The sequence below is a fragment of the Lynx rufus genome, unplaced genomic scaffold, assembly GCF_022079265.1.
Source record: "Lynx rufus isolate CCGP_SWC_20201006 ecotype Redwood Valley unplaced genomic scaffold, mLynRuf1.p SCAF_10, whole genome shotgun sequence".
Taxonomy (NCBI): Eukaryota; Metazoa; Chordata; class Mammalia; order Carnivora; family Felidae; genus Lynx; species Lynx rufus.
The window spans coordinates 62483265-62504694 of NW_025814824.1; the positions used below are offsets into that span (position 1 = coordinate 62483265).

General features: G+C 43.1%; 1 protein-coding gene and 1 non-coding gene across 3 annotated transcripts in view; one reads left to right on the top strand and one right to left on the bottom strand.

Moving 5' to 3' along the window:
• The window catches only part of INVS (inversin), a 157123-nt gene that overhangs the window by 125487 nt on the left and 10206 nt on the right, over nt 1-21430 (top strand). For both annotated transcript variants that reach the window (XM_047067004.1, XM_047067012.1), the window contains 2 exons: nt 136-410; nt 16100-16817. In XM_047067004.1, coding sequence (XP_046922960.1) covers nt 136-410; nt 16100-16817 — 993 coding nt within the window. The remainder of the gene's footprint in view (nt 1-135; nt 411-16099; nt 16818-21430) is intronic.
• LOC124505519 (U6 spliceosomal RNA) lies at nt 18340-18446 on the bottom strand. The gene has a single exon (XR_006960672.1). It is a non-coding gene; the product is annotated as a U6 spliceosomal RNA (small nuclear RNA).

Sequence of the window (21430 nt, forward strand, 5' to 3'; positions counted from 1 at the left end):
ATTGTGGTAATCATGAATTTCCAAATCCCTCCTGTGATGTGGTAGCTCCTCATAAAATTTAAATCTCACTCAGGAATATTTGAATGGGTCACGCTCTTCTAATTTTTTCCTCTTTCCCCTTGGCTTTGCTTCCAGGAAGCGAGAGGAAGAAAACAAACGAAGAGAGGCAGAACAGCAGAAGGGAAGGCTGAGCCCAGATTCCTGCAGATCCCAAGCCCCTCCCTGTGTGCCCAGCACCCAGGCTGAGCCCCACAGGCAGAGCTGGACCCCCAGCAATCAGCATCCCACCAGCAGCGCAGCCCAGGACCCTGAGGGGAGAGCCTGTCGAGGATCTCCAGGCAGAGCCCCCCAGAGGGAGGCTGGGAACAGCCCCCCAGATGTGCAGAGAACAGACCCCAGAAAGCCAAATGGTAGGTACCCTTGTTATCTGATGCCAACCCGTGGACTGTGGGCTCTCTTGATTGATGTATTTATTCCAATTCATTTAAGGTAATTATGGCAGCACCTAAGACTGCAATTTTATTATATATTTTCCATTTATTTCCTCTGATTCTCATTCCTGTGTTTCTTTTTTCCCCTTCCTGTGGACTACTTGAACATCATTTAGGATTCCATCTTGATTAATTTATAGTGTTTTTGAGTGTATTTCTTTCTACAGTTTTTGTGGTGGTTGCTCTGAGTATTACCATATACTTACATGTGTCATATATATACATATGTATATATATATATATATATATGGCTTATAACTATATATATATATATATGGCTTATAACTATATATATATATATATGGCTTATAACTAATAACACTTCACCATTTTTTAAAGTTTATTTTTTTATTTAATTTGAGCGAGAGAGAGAGAGCGAGCACATGTGTGTGCAAGTGGGAGAGGGGGAGAGAGAGGGGGGAGAGATAGAATCCCAAGCAGGGTCTGCACTGTCAGTGTGGAGCCCAACACAGGGCTCAAACCCACAAACCACAAGATCATGACCTGAGCCAAAGTCGCATGCTCACCCACCTGAGCCACCCAGGCGCCCCGACATTTTACCACTTTGAGTGAAATGTGGAAACCTTACATCCATTTAGGTACCTTTACCTTCCCCACTTTTAAATATCATTGATTATCAGATGGCATTCTAATTTTTGTCTCAATCATCAAATATAATTTAAAGAAGTCATGAGGAAAAGGACACTCTCTTCTTTGTACCCAGAGTTCTGTTTTCCTCTTGCTTCATCTTCCTTCCTCGTGCTCCAGATTCCTTCTTTTATCATTTCTTTTCTGTCTGAAGAAACTTCTTTAGTCAGTATTTAAGGATAGCTCTGTTACCAACAAATTCTTTGAGTTTTCCTTTGAGGAGGTTTTTGTCTCATTCCTGACAAGTTGGTGAGCCAGATCCAGAATGTACACTTGAAAGGGGCCGTGCCCCTTCTTCTGGCCCCCATGGTGTCAGATGAGAAATCCAGTCGTTCGAATGGGTGTTCCTCGGTAATGTTTCCAGGTAACATGTCCCTGCTCTCTGGCTGCTTTCAAGATTTTTCTTTATCTTTAGTTTTGAGTAGTTTAATATGATGTATCTTGAGATGGATTTTGGGGAGTTTGTCCTGTTTAGATTTCACTTAGTGTGTTGGGCGTCCCCAAGACCCCGCCCTGCCCCCACCCGGTTTAGTAATTTGCTAAGAGCACTCACAAGACTCAGCATGTGTTTGTACTCACAGGTGGGATCTATCATAACAAAGGGCTACAAATCAAGATCAACAAAGGGAAAAGGCACATGGAGCAAAGTCTGGAAGAAACCAGGTGCAAACTTCCAAGAGTCTTCTCCCAGTGGAATCACACATAAGACATGCTCAGTTCTTCCTCCAGCAATGAATTGTGACAACCAGTGAGCCTTTTATCTACCAGGAAAGCAAACCTAAACTTAGGACTCCAGGAATTTTATCGGGTCAGGGATATAGGTACCATACATCTCTAGCATATACTACGACTCCAACTTCCCAGAAGGAAGACAGGTATTCAGTGTATATTATAATATTTACACGAAGCAATTTAAGTATATTGAGCCATTCTTATAAATTAGGGAACAGTGAGAGCCCTCCAGGAATCTAAGTGCAAATGCCAACATAGTGAAAAAGGCAATTAATGTCTTAGTATTATTATAAACATAGTTCTGACTTTGTGGACCCCAGAAACAAGTCTATTAGATCTCATGGTGACCCGATTCAGGGCTTGGACAATTCATTCTATCTCTCTGAACCTTAATTCCTTAGCTATAAAGTGGGGAGGCATACTCAAAAACCAGCAAACGAATAAACAAAAAAAGCAGAAATAAACTCATAAATACAGAGAACAAACTGATAGTTGCCAGAGAGGAGGGGAGTGGGACAATGGGCAAAACGGGTGAAGGGGAGTGGAAGGTACAGGTTTCCAGTTACGGAATGAGTAAGTCATGGGAAAGAAAAGTACAACATAAGGAATATACTCAATGGTATTGTCATAGTGCTGTATGGTGACAGATGGCAGCTATTTGTGGTGAGCATAGCATGACAGAATTACTGTGTTGTACACCTGAAACTAAGGTAACGTTGTGTATCAGCTATACTTCAATTTTGAAAAAGAAAGAAAATGAGGGCATACTCTACCCTGCAAGGCAGTTATAAATGGAAATAAAATAATTAATGTAGAAAACGTATCATAGCCCACGACTCATCGTAGGTCTTCAGTAACTACTATTATTAAACCACACTGATGATCTAGCCAAAAACAACTACATAAAAGCGCACATGAATTATCATAAACATACCCAGAATATAATTCCATAACCCACGTTGTAGTGATAATGCATCAGCAAGGTATACTTTAAGGAGGTCTGATGCCTTGTTATATATTCATTCAGGTAGTGTTAACTAGACTCCCATGATGTAACAACCATGCTGAATTTGAGTAAATGCCTTCTTAGCTTGAGGTCACTGCATATTACATTCCCTCCATCCCTATGGATAAAAATGCCTCTTATTTTTCAGATCTCAGGATGAATGTTCCTCCCTCTAGACAGCCATACCTCCCCACTAAACAAGCCTTCATTTTCCTGCTATATGCTCCCATAGGCCTTCTGCACCTCCATGTTAGAAAGATCGCCACCTTTTATTGTGATTATTACTGGCTTATTTGTCTATTTTTTCCTATAGATTATAAAATCTTAAGATCAGGGTTGTTTCATTCATCCGCTGCTATGTAAAAAAAAAACAAACAAACAAAAACTACACTAAAATTAAGTGGCTTAGGACCACAATTTATTATTTGTCATGACTCTGTGGGTTGGAACTGCAGGTCCTCTACAGTTTCACCTGGTGTCACTCATGTGACTACATACAGGCGGAGGGTCACTTGAATTGGGCAGTCTACGATAGACTGACTTGAATGTCTGGCAGTTGATGCTGGCTATCAGCTGGGATTCCTTGACTCTGCTTTACATGGTCTTTCATCCTCCATTAGGCTAGACTGGCCTCCTCACACAGTGGTCACAGGGCATCATTCTAAGAAAGCAAAGGCAGAAGCTACAGGACCTCTTCAGGAATAGGCTCTAAAATTTGCATGCTGCATTCTATTGATCAAAGCAAGTTATATGACCAGCCTGACACTAAATGTGATTTAGAAATATACTCTACTTTTGTGCACACTAAGATGGAAGCAGTTTTCGACTATTGAACACTCTAGCACAGGTCCTTTATGGCCACAGATTATTCACATTCCTCCCGCAGGCACAATATTCTCACTGTTTTCTCAGGACCCAAAAATGTCATCTCAGTCACCACATGAAGCTTGAAGTTTGGGCTCTTGAGGCATATGTCATGTCCAGATGTTGTCAAGTTTCCCCAGGTGTGAATCATTCCAGTTCAGGGACTAGTCAACCAAACACACACATTATCAACCCCAAACACACCCAACAAGCAATGGTGAGGCAGGGACAAAATAACCATAGTAGACACCCTTGCTGCACAAGGGGAGAAATGAGAGGCACATAACAGTCACTAACCCATAGCAATTCTGAAAGCCAGCTGGCTATACCTTAGCAGGTCCCCGACTCTGAAGTATGGAATGTTCCTTGATTAGGCTATGGTTTTACCCCTGTGTGTGGTTTCCTAGTCCATTATTCTCCTTGTCACTTGGCTCTTCCACCTGGGCTTTCAGTTCTGCTCTCTGAGACATCTTCCTTGCAGTTAAATAGCTTTCTCAGCCTATTTCCGATCAATAGGAATTTGAGGTTCCAGAGGCTCCCGTTTGTTTTGAACTGCCTCAGCAGTTCAAGCTGGTGATACTCTTTGTGATGCAATTACCCGAGAAACTTTCTGGGTTTCCTATGAATCTGATTGGGTTCACTCCATGTTCTAAAACTACATCCAGGGGTGCCTGGGTGGCTTAGTCGGTTAAGCATATGACTCTTGGTTTTGACCCAGGTCATAATCTCACAGTTTGTGAGTTTGAGCCCCATGTAGGGCTCCACACACTGACCGTGTGGAGCCTGCTTCAGATTCTCTCTCTCTCTGTCTCTCCCTCTCTCTCTGCACCCCTCTCGCTCATGCACTCTCTCAGAATAAATGAATGAATGAACGAACGAACAAATAAATAAATATTACAAAAAATTTTTTTAATTAAAAAAAAACTACATCCATAATTATTTCCCAGACAGGCCTCTCTCTATTTTGGGTGGCTCAGGCTGCTGTAGTAAAATGCCCTTGAAGTTCTTAAAGTTCTTTTGTTTAGTTTAGAAGTACCTACAACACACCATCTTAGATATTTTTGAGGTCTTAATACAGGGTTGCACAGTAATTCTCTTGATTTGATCTTTACCCATAAGTTGTATTTTACTACGAGACTCTTTCACTGGCTGGAAAGAATGAAAATGGGAAACAGTTTCTAACCCGGCACATTTTAGGCTCTGTATATTTCCTCTAGATTCCACATGCAAACTGATAAGTTCTTTCCTAATTTTCTTTCTTTCTCCCCACACCTTATCATATGCAGCTAAAAAGGCCAGTTGATATTTTCTTTGGTGATTGAAACTGGAAATCTCCTAAACCATGTTTATAAATTCATTAGGTATGTTTTCTGTCTTCTAAGTTACTACAGGTAACTTATGCCAATTTTGCCCTTTATTCTGCCACTGAATAATACAATGGACCATTCTCCAGACGCCAGTAGTGATTTCCTCTTTGCTCTTTCAGCCTGTGCTAATAGTCTCTTCACTGCCTTTCCATCTTCTGTTCACTAACCGGTCCGAGTCCATGTATGGGTTCTTTCTTGTTAGGCTGTTGGTTTCTGTGTTCGTTATCTCTAGTGACATAACAAGACCCCAAAAACTGAGTGACTTAAAACAACGATTTATTATTTGTCACAATTCTGTGGGTTGTCTGAGCAGTTCCTCTCCTAGATTGCTATGGCTCACTCATGTGGCTGGTGGAAGGTTGGCTGGGCCAGAAAGTCCAAGATGGCGTCCTTCACATTGGTGCTGGCTGTTGGCTAAGGTGTCTCAGTTCCCTTCTCATGCCCTTTCAGCCTCCAGGAGGTTAGACCATCTTCCTTGCATATCGTTCTCAGGGCCGTGCTCTAAGAGAGAGAAAGCCAGAAGTGACAAGCTCTCTTGAGGCCTGGGTTCCAAAACTTTCGCATCACTTCTGCCACCTTCTGTTAATCAACTCACAAGGCCAGTCCACATTCAAGGGGATGGAGGCATAGACTCCACCTCTGGTTTGACGATGTTGCAAAATCACATTCTACACTGGGATGGAAAGAACCTTTGGCCACAAGGAGCAATGTGTCTCTTATTTCTGTGTACCTAGCACTTCTGAAGCAGGGGAGCTCCTCATTTATCTGAGGGCAGGAACTGGTGTCCTGAATAAAGAACCTTTGGGAAGAGCCAGATTCAAATATATGGACAGTGCCTCAGAGAAGCCCAGCATCCAAACTTGGGGGAAAAGTAAGAGGAATGGAGGCTAGTGAGCCTGATTCAGGTGTAAGGAGAGGGAGCTGCAGTTTCACGGGCAGCCTTTGCCCTCCTTTACCTGCCTAAGCGGCCAGAGTGCAAAGGAAAATTGGGAGATACACCTAGGAATCCAGCCGTTGGACTGGAGCTTCTCTAGCACAGTATTCCTGGGAAACCCCAACATAATTGGGCAGATGGCACCCCGAGCTACTTTGTGTTTGGCTAAGAGGGGTCATGAAGAAGGGTCTCAGCTGCTTCAGCCAATCAGTACTCACACAGTGTAGACCTTGAGAGGTGGGCATCCCACTAGGAGCCCAGAGATGGGAAATGTGGGCCACTTCTTTTTCTCCTTCATCCTGTCTCATAGAAATAGACGATGTTAGAGCTTGAGGGTCATTAGAAAGCATCTAGTACAGCCTTCTCAACACAAGTCAGGAAACTGAGGCCATGGAAGAGGAGTTTGCCCAAGGTCTCTTAGTAAGTGATTTCTTTCTTCTCTCACATAGTAATTCTTCCTCTCTTGTTTACAGAGTGTGTAGAGCATCATGGCTAAGTGCATGAGCTTTAGAACCAAATAAACTAGGTTCACATTTAGACCCTACCACTTACTAGCTATATAATCTTAATCAAGTTACTTAACCTCTTGAAGCATCCATTTCTTTATTTGTAAAAATAATAATAATAATAGATGGTAATACTGCCTGTCTTAGAAATTTGTGAACATTGATGAGATAACCCATGAAAAGATTTAAACACAGTGCCTAAAGCACTCTATAAATATGAGCTGTTATTATAATTAACCTCATTATTATTTCAAATAAAAGGTAGGGAAGGAAGGAGACATAATATTTAGGAAGATCACTGAGCCGGAGGCTGGGTTTAGAGGGCCTAACTAAGACACAGTAGCAGAAGGGTGAAGAGTAGAGGATGGTCTGGAGAGTAGAATTGAGAGGACTTGACAGCAGATGGCCTGTGGGAGGTGGTAAGATAAAGTTGTCTTTGAGTCAGTGTGGTTTTCAGGAGAGTCTAGTGGAGGAGAAACTCACTGTTTTAAGGGCCATCCCTGGTGTTATCTTATTTCTCACCATATGGGCTGCCGAGCTAGTGGGTATGACTGGTGGGAGTACGTGGGCCCTTACATTCGGCACGTGTACAATGGGTAAGGCAGAAATGTCAGTTACCACCTATATGCCAAAGACTCCCTGACCTCTTCTCCTTGTTCCGATTGACTTATGTCTTCACTTGGATGTCTCAAAGGCGTCGCAAACCCAACCTATCCAAGACAGGACAGATGAAAATTTTATGCAAACCTGCTCTGTATACTGGTTAACGATATACTCATCCATCTGTACGTTCAGTCCAGGAGTAATCCTTATCTCCTTTTCCTTTACCACCCATGCCCCATCTGTCACCAGGTCTTATCTCATTTACTTCCTAAATATCTTTCAAACCCATTTTCTCGCTCTCATCTACCACCATATATTCTGCCTGGCATCTTCTTACCTTCATCTCTAACTTGGACTATTATAGTAGCTTCCTAACTGGTTTTACTTATCTGCTCTGGCTCCCCTAATCCATTTTCCTCTCTGTGAACAGATTGGTCTCTTCAAAAATGAAACCTCATCATATCTCTACCCCCGCCTTAAAGCCTTGGAATTAACCACTTCTCCAGTGAATCCTGGTTCCCTTTGTTGAAGAATGGTATTAGAAATCAAGATCTGGGGGGTGCCTCGGTGGTTCAGTGGGTTAAGCAGCTGACTTCAGCTCTGGTCATTATCTCATGGCCTGTGAGTTCGAGCCCCACATGGGGCTCTGCTGACAGGTCAGAACTTGGAGCCTGCTTCTGATTCTGTGTCTCCCTCTCTCTCTGCCCCTCCCCCGCTTGCCTCTGTCTCTCTGTCTCTAAAAAATAAATACACACTAAAAAAAATCTTTTTAAAGAAATCAAGATCTGAGTGCTAGGTAGGCATATTACTACTGGAGTACCATTGCTCCTAAGCCCTTTCAGCAGACAGAGCTAAAAATTATTTACATTTGTTTCTGCATCTAGCTGTGTGTATGTGTATTACACACACACACACACACACACACACACACACACACACACACACTCCATGAGTTCATATTTATGATACCTCCAATTCTATTCAACACCACAGAGTTTATTCTTTTCTATTTGAAGTGCTCCCTCCAGCAGTGAAAGATCAGCTCCCTTCATCTATGATATATACGTTTATTTGTTCAATCCTAGTATATAGCACAGCAGTTTCAGAATTGCTAACCCATACCCCTGCAAGAGACAGACTTACTACCTAGAGCATGGTATTTACAGACATTACTTTTTGTCCTTTTTGTCTTTACAGTATTCAGCCAAAATCTGTTTTTGTGAAGTTACTTAGGTCAGTTTTCTTCTTCACCTTTTAGTGTGGTTACCTAATTCATTTGTAAGATAGTTAGGTTTGTTTGTTATTATTTATATTCCATTTTGAGTTCTTTTCCACATTCTAGTTGATTTTAATTGTTGGGCCTTTTTTTTTGTAGTTGGGTACTTTTTATTTAAACAGGAAATGATGTTTTTCCTAATTACAAAATTAGTTAATGTCCATTACAAAACAATTTTTGAAAGATAAAAGAACAAAAAATAAATAAAAATCTTCCTTAATCTTAACAACTCTTATAACTTTGGTTCCATTCCATCTACTACAACTTTCCTTTTTTTTTTTTAATTTTTTTAACATGTATTCACTTTTCAGAGATAAAGAGAGACAGAGCATGAGCAGAGGAGGGGCAGAGAGAGAGGGAGACACAGAATCAGAAGCAGGATCCAGGATCTGAGCTGTCAGCACAGAGCCTGATGTGGGGCTCGAACGAAGGACTGTGAGATCATGACCTGAGCTGAAGTCAGTCACTTACCCAACTGAGCCACCCAGGCACCCCTAGAACTTTCCTTTTTTTAATTCAGAAAACTGTGGGCATCCTGTTTTGAGATCTTCTTACATTGTCTCCTTATTTTCAACAAAAATGTTACTAGCTGCTTAGTATTATATCAGATTATGAATACAACATGACTTGTTTATTCATGTCTGTGTTGTAGGACATATAAGCTAAATAGACTTTCATATAAATTTTTGTGTACATCTCTAATTTTTATGGCTCTTTAAACATCCTGTCAAATTTCATTCCGGGAAGGTTGCAGAAGGTTGTCGTACCCTTTTTTTTTCCTATAATTTATTTATTTTTTATAATTTACATCCAAGTTAGTTAGCACATGGTGCAACAATGATTTCAGGAGTAGTTTCCTTAAGCCCCTTACCCATTTAGCCCATCCCGCCCTCCCACAACCCCTCCAGCAATCCTCTGTTCTGTATTTTAAGAGTCTCTTATGTTTTGTCCCCCTCCCTGTTTTTATATTATTTTTGCTTCCCTTCCTGTATGTTCATCTGTTTTGTCTCTTAAAGTCCTCATATGAGTGAAGTAATAATGATATTTGTCTTTCTCTGACTGACCGATTTCACTTAGCATAATACCCTCCAGTTCCACCCACGTAGTTGCAAATGGCAAGATTTCATTCTTTTTGATTGCCGAGTAATACTCCAGTGTGTGTGTGTGTGTGTGTGTGTGTGTGTGTGTGTGTGTGTGTGTGTGTATATGTATACATATATATATATATATACATATATATGTGTGTGTGTATATATATATATATATATATATATATATATATATACACCACATCTTCTTTATCCATTCATCCATCGATGGACATTTGGGCTCTTTCCATACTTTGGCTATTGTTGATAGTGCTGCTATAAACATTGGGGGTGCATGTGTCCCTTCAAAACAGCACACCTGTATCCCTTGAATAAATACCTAGTAGTACAATTGCTGGATCGTAGAGTAGTTCTGTTTTTAATTTTTTGAGGAGACTCCATACTGTTTTCCAGAGTGGCTACACCAGTTTGCATTCCCAAGTCATACCCTTTTAAAAGCAAAGAAACAACAACAACAAAAACAACCAAACTCTCTCCAAACATTTAGGCAAATAATGATTTTATTGAATCCTAGTTAGCAGGATAGAATTTTGTCATATTTTCATTGGCTTTGTGTATTTATTTTCTGGACTGTTCACAGATGTCCTCTGTCAATTTTTATATTGGTTTTCATTTTCTTAATATTCCTTTTTTTTTTAATGTTTATTTATTTTTGAGACAGAGAGAGACAGAGCGTGAGCAGGGGAGGGGCAGAGAGAGAGGGAGACAGAATCCAAAGCAGGCTCCAGGCTCTGAGCTGTCAGCGCAGAGCCCAATGCGGGGCTCGAACTCACAAACCACGAGATCATGAACTGTGCCGAAGTCGGATGCTTAACCGACTGAGCCACCCAGGAGCCCCAATTTTCTTAATATTTCCAAAAGTTTGGGGGCGCCTGGGTGGCGCAGTCGGTTAAGCGTCCGACTTCAGCCAGGTCACGATCTCGCGGTCCGTGAGTTCGAGCCCCGCGTCAGGCTCTGGGCTGATGGCTCGGAGCCTGGAGCCTGTTTCTGATTCTGTGTCTCCCTCTCTCTCTGCCCCTCCCCCGTTCATGCTCTGTCTCTCTCTGTCCCAAAAATAAATAAACGTTGAAAAAAAAAATTAAAAAAAAAATATTTCCAAAAGTTTGTTACATAATAAAAATAGTAACCTTTGTCTATCATAGATAGTGAATGTCTTTTTTCATTTTACCTTTTAATTCTGTTTAATTTTTTCTTTTGAGATTTTTCTTCTTGTGATTTTATGCTAAGAAAGGATTTTCCCGTGGGGCTCCTGGGTGGCTCAGTCAGTTAAGTGTCTGTCTTTGGCTCAGGTCATGATCTCGTGGTTGGCAAGTTCGAGCCCCACATCGGGCTCTGTGCTGGAGGCTGGAGCCTTCTTCGGATTCCGTGTCTCCCTCTCTCTCTGCCCCTCCCTTTCTCACACTCTGTCTCTCTCTCTCTCCCTCGAATAAATAAACATTAAAAAAGAAAAAAAAGAAAAGAAAAGGTTTTTCCAACTTCAAGATCTAACAAACACAGCAGTTTTTATTATCTCAAATTTAATTTTTTATATAGGGATGGAATCTAATGACTTCTTTTTAGATAATAGGCAGTTGTTCTAGCCATATACATGGAATAATCTTCATGGAGCCATATATACATGGAGCTGCAAAATTGGCAGCGGGCTTTGTGAATGACGGCTTCAGGAGGGGTACAGCATCCCTCTCTGGGTCCACACCCACAAATTGAAAATGCTATCAAGGGTGCATGGGTGGCTCAGTCAGTTGAGCGTCCGACTTAGGCTCAGGTCATGATCTCACGGTTTGTGAGTTCTAGCCCTGCGTCGGGCTCTGTGCTGACAGCTCGGAGCCTGGAGCCTGCTTCAGATTCTATGTCTCCCTCTCTCTCTGACCCTTCCCCACTTGTTCTCTCTCTCCTCTCTCTCAAAAATAAATAAATAAACATTTAAAAAATGTTAATACTATGTTTATTATATACTTTTACAAATGGGTATATTTTTAGCTTTGTCTTTTTTCTCACTAATCTATCTATATTAATACCCAAATCACATTATTTTATTACTAGTTAATAGTATCTAATAGCATCTGTCTCCATTATTTTTCCTTTTCTTTATTAAGGTGTGGTTGACATACAATGTTACATTAGTTTCAGAGTTAACAACCCAGTGATTGGACAGTTCTGTACATTATGCAATGCTGGTCACAAGGGTAGCTATCATCTGTCACCATACAACCCTATTATAATATTATTGACTATATTTCCTCTGCTGTACTTTTCATCCTGTGACTTATTCATTTTAGAACTGGAAGTTTGTACCTCTTAATTTTTTTCCTTTTAATAGAGTTTACTTTTTAGGGGCACCTGGGTGGCTCAGTCGCTTAAGCGTCTGACTCTTGATTTCAGCTCAGGTCATGATCTCATAGTTCATGAGATCGAGTCCCACATCGGACTCTGTGCTGACAGTATGGAGCCTACTTGGAATTCTCTCTCTACCTTTCTCTCTGCCCCTCCCCTGCTTGCTCTCTGTCTCTGTCTCTCAAAATAAATAAATAAGCTTAAAAACTAAAATAAATAAAATAACTAAAAATGTTTTTAAAAAATAGAGTTTACTTTTTAGAGCAGTTTTAGGTTACAGCAAAATTGAAACAGAAAGGCCATACACTCCTGGCCCCCAACACATGCATACGCCCCCACTATCAACATCCTATACCAGAGTGGTACATTTGTTAAAAGTTATAAACCTACATTGATACATTCTTATCACATGAAGCCCACAAATTACATCAGACTTCATGCCTGGTGTAGGCTTTGACAAATGTATAATGTATCCACCATTAATTACAGTGTCATACAGAATAGTTTCACTGCCTGTGTTAGTCAGGATTCTCCAGAAAAACAGAACCAATAGGATATATATAAAAGAGGAGGTTTGTTATAGAAATTGGCTCGCTTGATTATGGAGGCTGAAAAGTCCCACGATCTGCTACCTCCAAACTGGAGAACCAGGAAAGCGGGCGGTATGATTCAGTGAATCTGAAAGCTTGAGAACCAGGGGAGCAGATGGTGTGAGGCCGAGTCCCCAGGCTTGAGAATCAAGGGGATGAGTGGGCTGATGGTAGAAGTCCTGATGCAAGTCTGAAAGCTGGAAAACCAGGAACTCCTGTGTCTAAGGGCAGGTGACGCTGTCCCAGCTCAAGCAAAGAGAGCAAATTTCCCCTTCCTCCAACTTCCTGTTCTATTAAGGCCCTCGGTAGACTAGATGTTGCCCACCTGCATTGGTGGGGGCAATCTCCTTTACTCAGTCTGCAAATTCAAATGCTAATTTCTTTTGGGGACACGCTCACAGACACATGCAGAAATAATGTTTTCCCAGCTGTCTGGATGTCCCTTATCCCAGTCAAGTTCACACACAGAATTAACTATCACACTGCCCTATGAATCCCCGGTGCTCTGCCTAAGTATCCTTCCCTCCCTTGAGCCCTTGGCAACCACTGATCCATTTACTATCTCCATAGTTTTGCCTGTTTCCAAAAGGTCATTTAGTTGGGATCACACAATAGGTAGTCTTTTCAGATTGGCTTCTTTTTCGCCTACTAATACGCACTAGTGATATTCGCCTACTAATATGCACTAGTGATATTCGATGCACTAGTAATATTTCACTTGGGAATATCCTCCATGGCTTGATAGCTCATTCCTGTTTAGCACTTATTTCCTTTCCATTCATTTCTGTTAAGTGCTGAATAATATTCCATTGTCTGAATGTATCACAGTTTAACCATCTATTCAGCTACTGAAGTACATCTTGGTTGCTTCCAAGTTTTGTAAATTATGAATAAAGCTATTCTCAACATCCACGTGCAGGTTTTTTGGGTGGACATAAGTTTTAAATTCATTTGGGTAAATGACAGAGCACAATTACGTGATTGTATGGTAAGAATGGTTGTGTATGGAACCGCCACACTATTTCCAAAGTGGTTGCACCATTTTGCATTCCCACCAGCAATGAGTGAAGAGTTCCTGTTGTTCTACAGCCTCTTCAGCATTTGGTGTTTTCTGTGTTTTTGGGTTTTCAACCATTCTAATAGGTGTGTAGTGGCATCTACATTGTTAATTAATTGGGGCTTTTTTTGGTGTATGTGAACCATTATAATGGTTCTAAAAGTCAGAGCTGTACAAAAAGATATGAACAGAGAAGCATTGCTCTCCCCCAGGCCCACTACCCAGTTCCCATTTCCCTCTTCTTTCTATCCCTTTCCTGACCCATCCCAGTTAGTACCCAATCTCTTCAGTTTCTGGTTTATCCTTTCTATATCAGATACAAAGGGGCGCCCGGGTGGCTCCGTTGGTTAAGCATCCGACTTCTGCTCAGATTATGATCTCAGGGCTCGTGAGTTCGAGCCCCACATGGGGCTCTGTGCTGACAGCTCAGAGCCTGAAGCCTGCTTCGGATCCTGTGTCTCCCTCTCTTTCTGCCCCTCCTCCACTTGTGTTCTGTCTCTCTCTTTCTCTCAAAAATAAATATTTAAACATTTAAAAAAACACAAATGAGGAGATACAAGGATATTTTCTTATATCCCCTTTTGTCTTACATGAAGAGTAGCTAGTTTGGATACTTTTTTGCACTGCAAAATAGTTATTTGAAAGTCTGTTTCTGAAAACACATTATCTGGATACCCTGTGTGTCCATTTTTACTGTCTTGTCTTCTTATCTGCCTGCATATCTTTGATTGAGTGGTAGACATTTAATATAAAGAACTATAGAAATAACTTGAGACCTAAGATGATACTAATTCCTCCAGAAAGGATTTGCATTGGCTCCCAGCAGGCATTTAGGAGTGTGAACAATCCAAGATCACCTTAATCCGGTTTCCAGAATGAACAACCCGAGATCACCTTAACCCAGTCTCCAGAACTGAGATGATGCAAAGCTGCACTCAGTCGCTGCAAGGGTCAATTTACCACGCATTCCCCTTTTCTCCTAAAATAGAGCCCTCCAGGGTTCCAGTCCAAAAGAATGCTTCTTGCAAGGTTCTGTACTCCCAAGTGTTGTCCTCTAGACCTTGAGGAAATGATTCCCCTAGGAACATATGGCCCCAAATGCCTTGCTCATCTCTGTTGGTTACCTGCTTCTCCTGTGTCTTGGCCCCCTATTTTTCCTGACTTGTTAGCCTTTTGATGTCTTCAGACAGGTGGTTTGTAATATTTTGTTAGGCTTTTCTATTGTCCTCAGTGGTGAGTATGCCTCAATTCTGCCATCATAGAAGTTCCTGCATTCCTTTTTACATTGAGTCTAAAATGTTTCATTTTAGATGTTGTATTTATTGATTTTTCAAGTAGGTGTGTTCTTTCCTCTTATTTTTAAATTCTTTTGTGTGTTTAATCAGTTCATGTGTGTGTGTGTGTGTGTGTGTGTGTGTGTGCGTGTGTGCGCACTATTCTATTAGCTAAGTTCTTGCCAGTCCAATAATGCTATTGTGTCTGTTAACTCATTCATGGTAGATTGTTCCCTCATGCATTTTATAATTTCGGATTATGAAGTCATTTTCAGAAGGACCCCTCTGTGTGGCCTGAGTTGAGGGAATGCCATGTTAAAGCAATATTGTGTTTGCTTCTACAAAGCATCTTGCACCACCATCTTGGTTCTTATATGAATTTTTCCTGTGGGTTAAGAATAAATGAAAATGAAACCACATGAGGCAGAGAACTTGGGTTTTGAATTTTCAAAGGAGACTCTTTCCCCCATCCAGAACCCAGGCTAAGACAACCTTGCTTGTTGTTTCCCAGTGCTGGCAGTTAGATTTTTTTTTTTTAACCTGGACTATCATTTCCCAAAGGATTTACCCCCTCAGGAGTCCTGGCTTCATGCAGGGTCATGGTTCTAGCTAACTATCTGCCTGCAAGCCCTCATTTTCTGTCCTTGTCAGGATGTGCACAGCCAGATATTTAATAAGACCAACTGTTGCCCACTCCACCGCTACTATCTGCCCAGACGGCTGCTGGATCAGCTCACACGCTTAACACCCAGATTTTCAGTTTTCTCTTTATTTTTGGCCTCCCAAGGATTTCCTTTATTTTCTTGAAGGCACTATGGTGCTTGTAAGAGAGTGTTTATTGTACTTTAGTCAGCATTTGTAGGTTCTTTTTTTTTTTAATTTTTTTTAACGTTTATTTATTTTTGAGACAGAGAGAGACAAAGCATGAATGGGGAGGGGCAGAGAGAGAGGGAGACACAGAATCGGAAGCAGGCTCCAGGCTCCGAGCCATCAGCCCAGAGCCCGACGTGGGGCTCAAACTCACAGACCGCGAGATCGTGACCTGAGCTGAAGTCGGACGCTCAACCGACTGAGCCACCCAGGCGCCCCAGCATTTCTAGGTTCTTGTAATGGGAAGGATTTCAGGTTATCTAACATTCCATTGCTAGAAATAGAAGTTGAACGGTTTTTTTCTGATTAGAGTCACTACTATCATGGTGAAGCTATCGGACGAGTGTGAGTATTTTATGTGAAAAAATGGGCAGAATTGCCCTACTATGTAAGTTTGGGACAATAAATATTCTTTCCTTTTTTCCTTATCTCCCCAAGAATCATCCAGAGAACACTCTAAAGGCCGATCTGCCTGTGTCCACTTCAGCCCCAGTAAAGGCAAGGATGGAAACAGGCATCCGGGAGTCTCCTCTGTTGAGAAGTCCGGAGGTGAGACAGTTGGTGAGCGGCGGTGTGACAAGGGGAAAGGCTTCTTGAAGCAGCCCTCCTGTATCAGGGCGGCTGGGCCTGATGAGGAAGGAGAGGACCCCGGTTGGGCAGCTGCAAGCCTTCCACAGCAGGATGGCCACCGGAAGCCCGGCAGGCGGCAGGACCCAGCACCCAAGGCCAGGTGTGCTTCCCAGAAAAGGCGCATTCAAGAGCTCAGAGGAGGAAGGGGCTCCCCGGCTGGTTCTAGCCGGCCTGGCAGTGCCAAGGGGGAGGTGGTCCACGCTGGGCAGCATCCTCTCCACCATCGGACACCAAGAAACAAAGTGACACAGGACAAGCTCGCAGGAGGGATCTACTCAGATTTGCCACAGAGCACAGAGGTGTTGAGGTCGGGAGTCAGGAAGCTGGGAACATCTGCCCTGTCTGAGGACACCCAGCTATCCAAGGAGACTGATCCAGCACCTGGTCCCCTCTCTGGGCAGAGTGTCAATATTGACCTTCTCCCCGTAGAACTGCGGCTGCAGATAATCCAGAGAGAAAGGAGCAGGAAAGAGCTGTTTCGCAAGAAGAACAAGGCGGCCGCGGTCATCCAGCGGGCCTGGAGAAGGTAGGACGATGGGGGTGCCATGAGTCTCTGATTCTGTGGTCGTCCTGATGCTCCTAACATGACACACCCTGTGCTCAAGTGGCATTTTCTAGTGAATTCCACGTGCTGGCACAAGGCCAATTTTACTGAACCCACCCATAAAATTCACTCACGTGTAGGTCCTAGTTATTTACATTGGATGAGCTATTTGGAAGATGTTTTTGCCAGGAAAGGTAGGAAGCACCCAGGATAGCCTGGAGTCAAGGAAAAAAGCCTCAGTGTGTAACCAGGAAGCCTGAGTTTCGGGTTTCTGACAAGTTATCTGACCTCGGACAAATCACGTGGCCTCCCTGACCCTCAGTTTCCTCACCTGTAAAATAGGATTTAGTAATCGCTGCACCCATCCTGTTTATACGGCAGGCTGCTGAGATAATGTGCACTTCGTAATTTCTAAAGTACTACCCGTGGAAGATATTTTATTTTTCTTTTTATGTTTTTACTACCCACAAATTAGTCACACCCCAAGTACCTAAGCCAGGGTGCGGTTGAGGGGCTGAGTATTAAACATATTGCAACAACCTGTGAGAGCACCTGCCAAGCTCGGAATGTTGGGTAGGTGCTAGGAGTAGTGGTGGAGGCTCCCTGAAATACGGAGACAGATCTCTCCAGGCAGGAATCTCTGGAGGACTGGAGGAGTCCTTTGCGACCAGTTTTTCACATATTTCATAGTCTCCTCCATCTATCTGCAGGCCCCACTAGGGCCTAAATCTACATTAGGCCTTAGTAATGACCAGCGTCTGGGGGAGGGCTGGAGCCACTGCCCACAGCTGGGGGTCAGGTGGCCTCCATCGCCAGAGAGGAAGGTTAACGGGGGGGAACAAAGCAAGCAAATCACTGCGAGCACAGGTGTGCCGCATGTCAACACCCTTGTCAGGAGATAAAAGGGCAGAGAGACCCTAACGTTGGCAGAGAAAGAGGAGAGAGCGGGAGAGGTTCTTGTGAGATCCAGGGAGAGGCCTCAGGGACTGTGGTGCCAAGGACTGCCTGGCCGGAAGCCGGGTGATCTGCTCCATGCTGGCACGGCCTTTGCTACAGTGGGTCCTCGTGTCCGTTCAAGCTGCTGGTCTTATAAAGTCACCTCCTGCCTGAACCCCTTTGCTCTCCCAGCCATCCCAGGAAGCCATCACGATAGGGATCAGTGTTCCCATTTTTCAGGCAAGCAAATGGTCTCAGGAAACATGACTTGTCCTGGTGATACAGATCAGGCACTTGAAGCTCGGACTCAAGGGCCTTTCCCATATGTTCTCAGTAAAGGCAGTGTTTGCAGCGGTCAAGATAACGGCAGCGGAGGCCGGCCTCACGCTCCTCACCTTAGAACAGGCTGGGGGAAAAGGGCTGCCTGGGTGGTGCTCCCGCTCATCAAGGTAATGTTGTTACGGGGGGATGTTTTATTACTGTCATTAATACTGGTACTTGGCATTATTAGGCACTTGTGCCAGATGCTGTTCTAAGTAGTTTTATGTGTGTTAACTGTTTTTTTTTTTTTAATATGGAACGCTTCATGAATTTGTGTGTCATCCTTGTGCAGGGGCCACGCTAATCTTCTCTGTGTCGTTCCAATTTTAGTATATGTGCTGCCGAAGCAAGCACTGTGTTAATGGATTTAATCCTTCCCAATAACCGTGTGAGGCACTGTTCTTATCCCCCATTTCACAGATGAGGAAACTGAAGCACAGAGAACTTAATCAACCCACCAAGGTTGCAGAGCTAATAAGTGCTGTACTGGCTTGAAGCAGAGATAGTCTGACTCTGAAGCCATAGATGGGGATGGTCCTTGCTCTCCCTCCTTGGGGAGTTCTGCCAGGATGTGCACTGGCTACCGTCCCAGAGGAACTTTTTAAGTATTTCAGCTGAAACTTGGGATCGAAACAAGCCAACAAGGTGTACCATATCAGGCCCCACAGCTGCTCCCTAGCTGAAATGCCTTCCAGTCAAGCTGTTTCTTTGACTCCTTTGAAGAGTCAGAAGCTGACAGGTCCTGTCCGTAAGTGTGCATAGCAGCAAATGAGCCTTCAGTCATCCCCCCAGGAACAGTGGGCTCATAGTCTGTAGGCCCATCTGGGGAGGCAATTACACAGGTCCTCTGGCTGCACCATTGTACAATTCTGAGATGGGACTTTGACTCCCAGAGGGATTGTGGGATGCTGCGCATTGTGGGAAGTCGCATCTCTGGTGACAGTAGAAACAGTCCCATTGATTCTGTTATACAGCCTGTGCATCTTCTGTTTTAAGTACGGGAGCTCACAGCATTGTCCTGGAGCAGGGTATGGTGTCTGACACGAAACCTAAGGAGCCACGACGGGTGGGGTAGAGCACAGGGCTTGGCACACGCGTGCTCCACAAATGCAGACTATCGTAGGAGACATGTTGAGGACAGAGACGGGCCGACTGGGAAACGGGCAGGGGTAGGGCGAGCAGCGTGAACCTTGGGCCCTGAGGCGGTGAGTGAGGCTTAGTCTTAACGTGTGAATCTTATTACCAATCAAGACTTTATTTTCAGTGTTGAAACTGGATACTGGATGACCTCAGTGAGGCTGGAGAGTTGCTGTGGCTGAGAGCAGTTGTTGTGTTAAACACTTCCGTCTTCATCTAAACATTTGTAAACTACCTTCCTATCAGCTCTTCTCTAGCATGGTGTGAGGTCAGTAAGCAAGGCCGGGCTGGACCATAAGGAGAGCCGTGAACCCTGGGCTGATAGGGATGACTGGGCATCTTAGGACTCTCAACAAACCAGAAGTGCTATTTTCCTTGAAAATAGAAGAACAAAGGCTGTTACTCTAACCCCTGGCACCATCCTATCATCTGGACAGAGACTCAAAAGTCTGCATTCCGCTATCGATTAGGTGGAAACTGTACACAGTGAAAGCCAACACCTGGGCTTCCCAGTGAGTTTTCTGCCTACAAACCAAAGAAGCCGAACTATGGAGCAGTGTTGCCCCGTTATCTCCAGCTTTTCTCCATAGTTGGCTTTTTGGAAGTGTGATCTATAGTCTAGTAGAGAGGTGCCTGGTTTGGCATGCTACAGGAAAAAGAAGAGTCATGCAGTTTGAGTGAAATCGGCCTTTAGGGCAAGAGAGAAGTACCTAGTACCTGCGCCTAGTACCACAAAGACTTCTCAGCAGACTTCAGGAAGACGTCATTTCCCATTTGGTGTATGGTAAAATCAGGCATGGGGCCTGTTGCTTTCTGCAGCACCTTATAAGCTCACTAGTAACTCATCAGCTACCAACCCGATAATGAACAGTGATGCAGGTTTCCTTGAGAGGCTCCAAAACAGCTGTGTTCAGTAAGTTTTAGAGTGCATGTGGGATAGACCCCATCAACCCAATGTTAGATGTAAAGACAGCCATCATCCCCATGTCCCATACCTTTCTCCCACTCCAGGCCCCACCCTGCAACAGAATGAACCTAGTAAAATACAGCTCTTACTTTTGCCGTCCTTTTTAAAACCCTTTGCCGATGCCCACTAAGTACATAGTACAGATCAAAGTCCTTAGCAGTATTTGGCTGTTAGACCAGACGGCACCGAGTTTGAAAGTTGGTCTCTCCTGGCTCTAGCTGTGAGACCTTCTGCAAGTTACTCAGCCTCTTTCCCCACCAGTTTCATGGAGCTGTAACTGACCTACAGCCTTGTATAAGTATAAGGTGTACAGCATAATGACTTGGCTTACATATATGATTCATATGAAATGATTACCACAATAAGTTTAGTTAACATCCATTATCTCAGGGAGATACTTAAATTGGTTTTTTTTCCCCTTGTGATGAGAACTTTTAGGATTTACTCTCATCAACTTTCATATAGACCATAAAGCAGTGTTAACTATAGTTATCATGTTGTCCATTATATCCCCAGCACTTATTTATCTCATAACTGTAAGTGTGTATCTTTTGGATCATCTACACCCAGTTCCTCCTCCCCTCACCCCTTGCCTCTGGTAACCACAAACTTGATCTTTTAAGATTACACGTAAGAGTAAAACCATACAGTATTTCTTTCTGACTTCACTTAGCATAATGCCCTCAAGGGCCATCCGTGTTGCCACAAATGGCAGCATTTCCTTCTTTTTATGGCTGAATAATATTCTACTGTATATACACACCACCATTTCTTTATTGATTCACCCATGGGTGGACACTTCCATGTCTTGCCTATTGTAAATAATGCTAATGTGAACGTGGAGATCACAGTAAAATACAGCTCTTACTTTTGCCGTCCTTTTTAAAAGGAGAACGTGGAGATCAACAGTTTTTCATCTCCTTCTATATAAATCCCCAGAAGTGGAATTGATGCATCATATGGTAGCTCTATTTTTAACTCTTTGAGGGAAATCCATACTGCTTTCCATAGTGGCCAAACCAATTTACTGTCCCATCAACAGTGCACAAGACTTCCATTTTCTGCACACCCTCACCAACATTTGTTACCTCTTGTCTTTTGATAATTGCCATCCTAACAGACATGATGTGGTATATCATTGTGATTTTGATTTGTATTTCCCCTATTATTAATGATGTTGAGCACCTTCTTGTGTACCTGTTGTCCATTCATGTATCTTCTTTGGAAAAATGTC